The 8,494-nt window shown below is 60.7% G+C and overlaps 1 protein-coding gene across 1 annotated transcript in view; it reads right to left on the reverse strand.

Moving 5' to 3' along the window:
- The window catches only part of TBC1D22A (TBC1 domain family, member 22A), a 155,021-nt gene extending 153,333 nt beyond the window's left edge, over positions 1-1,688 (reverse strand). Inside the window, exon 1 of the mRNA XM_014533159.1 lies at positions 1,303-1,688. Within this exon, the coding sequence (XP_014388645.1) occupies positions 1,303-1,547 (245 nt within the window). The 5' untranslated portion in view covers positions 1,548-1,688. The remainder of the gene's footprint in view (positions 1-1,302) is intronic.
- Between the last annotated feature and the right edge of the window lie 6,806 nt (positions 1,689-8,494).

Genomic DNA, 8,494 nt, shown 5'->3' on the forward strand with positions numbered 1-8,494 from the left:
GCACGCTCCCTGCGTGGCCCCATCAGTCACTCACGCGTGTCCAGCCCTCGTCCTCGCAGTGCACAAGGAGCCTCCATGACTCTGAGCCACTGAGACTCCGCGCCTTCCACCCTGAGACCTGGCCGGCATCTCCACTAAGTCCCAGAAAAGAGGGAACGTGTTACAGAATGGGGGGACAAAGACTGGGGAGACTCAAAGCGGGAGTTCCCCGTGGCGCATGGCGTGGGGCCCCATAAAGGGAAGAGCCCGCTGCCCCACACCCTCTGGGCCTCCTGATGCCCTCCTCTCATCGGCAAAGGGAACGTCGGGGGGAACCGGGGGGGGAGGGGGAGAGGAGGGGACCGAGAGCGAGCTGCTCATCGCACCCCTCAAGCGCCCCCAGAGCATCAGTGGCATGAAATGTGGGCGCTGGAAAACAAGCCAGCAGAAGGAACTGAGAACAGGGCAAAAGCCACCCACTGGTGCTCCCAGGTCCCCCTCGAACACGCCACCCCCGCCAGGGCACAGGCTCCTGGGTCCCTGCCACAGGAACACGGGAGTAAATCCCAGGCCAACAGCTGTCAGAAAGCACAGCAGGCAGACAGGCTGATAAAAACACGCGAGCGCGCAGGTCGGGGCCGCAGCTCAGAGCTTCTCAGAGGCGGGGTGTCCGCTCGGCCCCCGGCCCCAGCAGGCGGGGCTTTGCAGAGGCTGCCAGTGAGGGACCCGCCACCGTGAAGACTGACCGGGGCCCCCATCCACGTTCGCGGCAGGACTCTGCAGGGCAGAGGGCTACCTGCAACCCTCCCCGCTCCCCAGGCACACGCCCCTGACCCTCCCCCTTCCCCACCCGGCCTGGCTGTGGCCGCTGCTACAAAGGACCACAAACTAAGCGGCACGTGTACTCCAGTTCTGAGGTCGGAACCCGAGCCCCACGCACCGAGTCCAGGTTCAGCGCTGCCCTTGGCTCCGGAGCACCATCTGCTCACTCAGGTGTTGGCGGGGCGCACGCTCCTGTGGCTGAGGGGCCGAGGCCCCTGCCGGCTGTAAGAAGAAGGCTGCCCCGCTTCCGGAGGCCACCGCACCCTCTGCTCTGGCCCCTTCCTCCTCCGAGCCAGCACCCCCAGAGCAGGGGGCCCGCGCCACACCAAGGTCTCACCACCCTGACTCCCCTGCCATGTAACATGACGCCCCGCAGGTTCCAGGGATGAGGACGTGGGCATCCTTGGGGCCATCATTCCGCCGACCACACCCATCCTCAGGCCAGACCCTGGTGGTCCCGAGCGCCCAGCACCAGCCACCAGCAAACCCCGCGAGACCCACCTGCAGTGTGGCCTCAGCCTGTCTGTCCACGCCTCTGGGACCCCAGCCGCGGCCACTTCCTCTCGCCCCTCTCCCAGGACCTCCCTCGGTCCTGGCTCATGGCTCTCAGGACCAAGACCCACAAATTCTCCATGGACCTCAGAGCCTGCGTGCTCTGGGCTGGCTCCCCTCCTGGCTTCCTCCTCCGGGGCCACTGGTCTCCTCGCGGGCGAGTCCCTGCCAGGAGTGGGGCAGCCACCCCACATCGCTGAGCGGCTCCTCTCCAACGCCAGGTCTCAGCCTGTGTGGCCTCCTCTGGGAGGACATGACCCTCCACCACAGTGCCCAGCGACTCTGCCCACGTGCGTTCCCAGAGCGTGGCCTTCGGAGCACTTCCGACGTCGGCGTGTCTCCGTGTTTACTGTCTCCTTCTCCCCTGTGGCCACTGGAGGCCACGCCTCCTGGCCAGCATGCCGTGCGCCTGGCCCGTGGGAGGTGCTCCTCAGCCATCTGAGTAAATGAGTTTCCGCCACGATTCCCGCCGTGCTCTGTGAGCTGACTGGCTGTCTCACCTGCTCAGGCCCCTCGTGGCTGTGGCAGCTGTGGCTGAGCTGTCAGGGCCGCGACACTGTGAGCCTCTCCCGCTCAGCTCCACCCCAGGCACCCACGGCCCTGCCACCCTCCCTCGGGCCTTCCTGCCGCCAGCCCCCTCACCAATGTCGCCCAGGGAGGCCCTGCTGCCAGCCGGCCTCTGTCAGCAGCACACGCCAGGCAGGCCGCCAGCACAGCAAGCAGGGCCCACGGGAAGGCTGCTGACTCGCCCGCCTGGGAGGGTTCGTCCTGGCAGCTAACGGTCAGGGTGGCGAGCGTGCCGACTGCAGCTGCAGAAATCACCGCCCCTCGGGAGCCAAGCGGAGTCGGAGACTGAACCTCTCCTGGGTCTTCCTCCACCTGCTGCTGCGCACCCAGCCACCATCACCTCACCCTCCCCAGGTGCTCGCAGCGCCAGCTGGTCTCCCGCTCAGCCCAGCAGCCCCGAGAACCCCGCCACACCCAGCACAGGTCACGCCACTCGTCACCGAGGAGCCCACAAAGGGCCTTCTCTCAGAATAAAAGCCTGAAAGTCCATGTCCTTCCTGTGACCACGAGCCCCGCCCCCTGTGCCCCAGGACGCCCCCTCCCTCCCTCGTGCACTGTCTTCAGGGCCCTTTGCTCTTAGACACACCAGCACTGATCCCGACCAGGGCCTTTGCCCTTGCTGGCCCTCTGCCTGGACCCCTCTCCTCTGCACATCTTGTCCCTGGGTGGCCCACTGCACCCACCTCTGGCCTCCCCACCCCACGTCCCTGCTGTCTATCTGGACGAGTCACCCCCTGACGGAGCTCGGCTCGGCCCGGCCCCTCCTGCTCACTGCACGCCGGGGACAGCACAGATTCCGGTCTGTTTCCTTCTGATGTGTCTCCAGCACCTGAAACTGTTGCTGGCACCCAGTATGGGTGAAGTAAATATTGGATGAGTGAATAAATGATCAAACTCAAAATACTGAAAAGGCCTCCTCTCATTCTCATCAATGAGGCCAAGCGAAGATCCTCCCGCAGGTCACAGCCAGGAGGACTAACCCGCTCCCTCAGGCCTCACGTGCAGAAACTGATGGGGCGGGAGCGACATGCCCGGAGGTCCCACGGGGATTAACAGGAAAGGAGGCAAAAACCCGGACCACGGACTCCTGGTCAGAGGCCTTTCCACCAGCCACTCATCCCGCCTCACACAGAAGGAATTTCTAAGACGGCATCAGCCAAATGCACAGGAAAGAACCAGGTGTGCAGCGGGCGGGGTCCACCAGCAAGACCACGTCTCACGGGATGAGACCGTGACCAAAGCGCCCCTCCCTCTAGGTTAGCCCAGGAGACAGCGGGATCACCACCCTTTACCACCCGAACAGGGCCGGCGAGAGGACAGGACATGGCCTAGACTGCAGAGCTCACGTCTATGGAGAAAATAAGCAGCACACGGCAGCGCACACGAGTCTGGTGCACACAAAGGCACATCGGTCCAGGCGCATGAACACAGGGAGGTTCACTGGAGGGAAGTTTACAAATCTATACTAATAAAAGCCTATGTGGTCGTCACGCCCTCACGCCCTCACACTGTAACAATCCATCACCAGGAGGCTGCATGTGCAGCAGGCGCGCGTGCAAACCGGCACACGGGTGGGCGGGGACTTGACCCTGCCGGCGGCTCTGCGTGGCGACGCCGGGGGTCCCAGCGGTTCCGCACAGAGCCGCGGGGGCAGGTCCCAGCAGCTCTGTGCAGCAATGCCAGGGGCAGGGCCCCTGACTCCGGTCTACCTCTTTGGGGCAATCCATCGAGGAGCCCCGGATGGGTGAGCAGGGTCTACCTCTTTGGGGAGATCAATCACAGGGCTCCCGAACTGTGAGAGGGCACAGGCCAGACTGGGGACCTCCCCCCCCCAGTGCATGAATTTCATGCATCGGGCCTCTAGTTCAATGATGGCGAACCTTTTGAGCTCGGCGTGTCAGCATTTTGAAAAACCCCAACTTAACTCTGGTGCCGTGTCACATATAGAAATTTTTTTATATTTGCAACCATAGTAAAACAAAGACTTATGTTTTTTATATTTATTTTATATATTTAAACACCATTTAACAAAGAAAAATCAACCAAAAAAATGAGTTCGTGTGTCACCTCTGACACGCGTGTCATAGGTTTGCCATGACCTGCTCAAGTTAAAAAATAATAACGACCAGGCAAAAGGGAGGAATGGGAGGGCAAGGATTTGCTGGTCTGATGAGAATGAAATTGATGAGCATCACCCGGCACGGACAGCAGCCCTGCTCAGCAGAGTTCAAGCAAGGAGCGCTGGGAGATGTGGCGTGGACTAAGCAGGGGTCGGGTCACGAAGGGCCTGAGGCATGATGGGAAACACTCCTGCTTCTCAGCACCCCTTTCAGGGGCTCCAAACCCAGCCCGCCTCTGTGACACCGCGTGGGGCAGAGCGTGTCTTGTAAACTCCAAACCCCTGGAAACTGCACCTGCCAAGCACAAGGACAGCAGCCGCCTGCACGCCCAGGACCACCCGTCAGGGGCCCGGGAAGGAGCGTGAGGGAACGATCACTAGGAATCACTCATCGTTCAGGGCTGGGCCACAGACAAGCCCCTCGCAGCCCTGCACTGCGTGGGGGTGTCTTCCTCCTTCGAGTTCCTCGGGGTTCGGGTCCACACTCAAAACAAAGAGCTGAGCAATCATGGAAGCACCTGAAGGGCTGGCAAAGCCACGGGACCTGGCGGGGACCTGCAGCACGCGCCTGCCCGGGTAGACGGTGCCTGTGGCCAACGGTCACCACTGACCTCCCGACAGGAAAAGGACAAACCTTTGCAACTCCTGTCCCGCGAAGCAGCGGCACTGCCAGGGCAAGGCCGCCACCAGGGCAGGGGGCACGGGGCACAGGGCAGCTGCACAGGCCGTGGTGGGCCACCCTCCCTGGGTCCTGCACTGGCAATGACAGCCCCTAACCGTCCTCCACGGCCCCACACACTGTAATTGTAACACGCGAGCTGCTCTCAGAAACACCAGGGCACAGCCCTTCACGGCACGGCATGGGCACGGACGGAGAAGGAAAGGCTGTCTTTGGAACACGGATCTCAGAGAAGTCGAGGGCTGCCTCCGTCTCCTGCGGCCGTCCCAACCCACGGCCACAACTCAGGGCTTCCAACCGCAGACACTTGTCCTCTCCTGGTCCTGGGGGCTAGAAAGCAAAGTCGAGGTGTCACGGGGCCACCTTCTCGGAAGGCTCTGGGGGAGGGCCCTCCTGCCTCTTGTCACTCCCGCGGGCTCCCAGGCCCCTCGCCGCTCCCTGGCTTGTAAGCGCGTCGTTACAATCGCTGCCTCCAGCTTCAAAGGCCGTCTCCCCAAGGTCTGCGCCTCTGTCCAAACTTCTCTCTTCTTAGCAGGACTCCAGGCACTGGGCTAGGGCCCCCCTACCTCAGCGTGAGCCCTTAACCTGATGACGCCGCACAAGGTCCCAGTCGCAGGCTCATGGATTTGGGGGGCACCACTGAACTCAGTCCGAGGACGAATCACCAAGAGACAGTCATCCATCCAAAGGTTTATTCACATCAGCACACCCGGGAGCTCGACTGTTCCTCCATCTGGATTGGTTGTTAAGTGATTCGGACTGAAGTGGCACCAAAACCTCAAGACCTAAAACCCACGTGTGTTCTTTTTTTGAGTATGTTTTCATTGATTTGAGAGAGAAAGGGAGAGGAAGATAGAAACACCAATGATGAGAGAGAGTCATGGATCGGCTGCCTCCTGCACGCCCCCTACTGGGGGCTGAGCCCACAACGCGGTGGAAGAGCAGCGGTGAAGCCTGCCCTGGGTCAGCACGTGCCCTGACTGGGAACTGAACCGTGACCTCCTGGTTCACAGGTCGATGCTCAACCACTGAGCCACGCCGCCGGGCAACGTGTGTTCTGATGCCACGTGGTTCCTTTTCAGAGTCCGCATTCCAGAGCACTTGTCCCTGTCACTCCTGGGACTTCCTATTTGCTGCCGTTCCAGATTTTCACATCCTCTTGGACCTGACGCTGGTTTTAATGAAAGCTCTTGTTCCTCAATCAAGCACAGTCCTACACAGTGAAGGGTCTCAGTGACCCCCTCCCAGTCGGCGGCTCACCCTGCGAGCCCCACATCACTCTGCCCAGACACAGTGGTCTCCAAAGCGCATGATCCACACTCGCATGTGTTGTTTCTCAGGAACACTGATGCCGAAGCTGGGCCTGGGGTGAGTCCCCTGGGAGTTAGGGTCACACCACGATTCTTGGCGTCCAGTATCTCAGCCTTGGTTTCCAGACAAAACTGGGCTTAGAAATCCTGGCCTTTGTTTACACTCCTCCCTCCACCCGCGATCCTCCCCCCACTGGCGCTCCTTCATCCACCCAGGCTACTCCCTCCACCAGTGCTCCTCCCCCACCGGAAGTCCCGCCCACGTCTCAGCTGCGCGTGAAAGAGCGACGCCCGGCGGCGCGGCGGTGGAAGTGCAGCGGCGGACCTGCCCTGGGTCCACTGACAGGTCCTTTTAGGGACAGAGGTCCTGAGCCAATGGCAGGCGACACCCCGCTGCGGCCGGTCCAGGCTGTGCGCCGCCTGTTGGAGGGAAGGGGGCGAGGGGTCAGGCCTGGAGGCCAGAGCAGTGCCCTGCGTGTCAGGCCTGTGCGTGGCTGCAGGATGTCCAAGGCTTCGCACAAAGTGAAGCTGAAATATTAATTTTTACATTGATCACAGGTTGAAATAAGTATTTCTGGTATATGGGGTTCACTAAACTATATTGCCAAAATTATTTTCACTTTTTATTTTACATTTTTTTGCATTACATTTATTGGGGTGACTTGGTCAACCTGAACATATAGGTTTCAGGTGTGGGTTTCTATGTGACGAGATCCATATATTGCACCACGTGCTCACTGCCCAAAGTCAAATATTTCACTTTTTTAATGTGGCCACCGAAACATGTTACCTTAGGTATGTGGCTTGCGTTGAATTCCTCTCGGCCGGTGGCAAAGACCGGGGCGTCAGGGACCGGCATTCAGGCTGGGTCTGCAGTAGAACTTCTGGGGGTTACGTGCTCTGATTAAAGTTTCCCCGTTGCCCCCCCCCCCCACCGACGGGACGTACATTGAGTTAGAGCTGCCTTGCATTGCACCAGGTACGGTGTACGCATTGCCTCAGGCATAGGCCAACCAGCACCCCCAGGAAAGATCACCCCTTGTCTCGCAACAGAATGTGGCTCCCTTGGCTCTCACGACCCTGAGTTCTTTTTTTTTTTTTTAATATATTTTTATTGATCTCAGAGAGGAAGGGAGAGGGACAGAGAGATAGAAGCATCAATGATGAGAGAGAATCATTGACTGGCTGCCTCCTGCACGCCCCACACTGGGAAAGCCCGCAACCTGGGCCTGTGCCCTGAGCGGGAATGGAACCTTGACCTCCTGGTTCATAGGTCAATGTTCAGCCACGGAGCCACGCTGGCTGGGCACAACCCTGAGTTCTTTACCCCGTCTCGTGTCAGCAAGGCTCCCGCAGCTCCCGGACCCACCCTTGTAGCCTGGCAGAACCTGTGTCTTCCATGAGACCGTTTCTCCTTCTGTCCAGCAGCTGACTCAGCGCCTCCTTCTCCCTCCCTCCACCACTCCCTTAGGCGTGAAGCCCATTAGACGCACAATGACGGTCTGGTCGGCATCAAAAGGCTCAGGACAAAGCCGTGGGCCTGCTGACCACAGAAACAGTTTGGGTTAAACTAAATATAACGTCGGGCCTCAGGCCTCAGCCCAAGGCCCATGAAAGCAGACAACCCCCCACCACACCCCGAAACTAGTCAGACTGGCACAGGCCGATGTCAGAACCTGAACCAGCGACCAACTCCTTCCTGCCCTGGCCCCAGCCCATCGGGAGATCCCGGGACCCCCACCCCCTTAGTCACCGTGATCAGTGATGTTCCCCGTGTCCGGCCTGTCCCTGGGAGCGCTCTATGCGTGTTACATGGAATTCTCCAGAAATCTCTAGTCTCAGCCGTAGAAACCCTACGGTAATCCCCTCCCGGGAGTAACCCCAGCAGATGCTCTGTGACCCCTGCGACCCCTCACTAGGTCCCCGTGACCCTGTCGACCCCTCAATAGGTCCCGTGACCCTGCGACCCCTCTGTAGGTCCCCGTGACCCCTGACAACCCCTCAGTGGGTCCCCGTGACCCTGCCGACCCCTCAGTGGGTCCCTGTGACCCCTGACAACCCCTCAGTGGGTCCCCGTGACCCTGCCGACCCCTCCGTAGGTCCCCGTGACCCCTGACAACCCCTCAATAGGTCCCGTGACCCTGCGACCCCTCCGTAGGTCCCCGTGACCCCTGACAACCCCTCAGTGGGTCCCCGTGACCCTGCGACCCCTCAGTAGGTCCTCAGCTCCTGTGCGGCTCTGCCTCTCGAACTTTACGGGACCCTGTCCTCACGTGACCTCAGGGAAGCCCTGACCGAGCCCTGGGGGGGCCTTAGGGGTCCGTCCTGGGGGGCCTGGGGAAGGCTGCTGGCCCCTCCCGTGGAGCCCAGGGAGCCCAGGGATGTGGTCACAGCCCGAGGCCCCAACACACCCTCCTCAGAGGCCGCTCCTCACAGCCTCGGGCCCGCAGACACTGCAGAGACTGA

Source organism: Myotis brandtii, unplaced genomic scaffold (assembly GCF_000412655.1).
Source record: "Myotis brandtii unplaced genomic scaffold, ASM41265v1 scaffold952, whole genome shotgun sequence".
Classification (NCBI taxonomy): domain Eukaryota; kingdom Metazoa; phylum Chordata; class Mammalia; order Chiroptera; family Vespertilionidae; genus Myotis; species Myotis brandtii.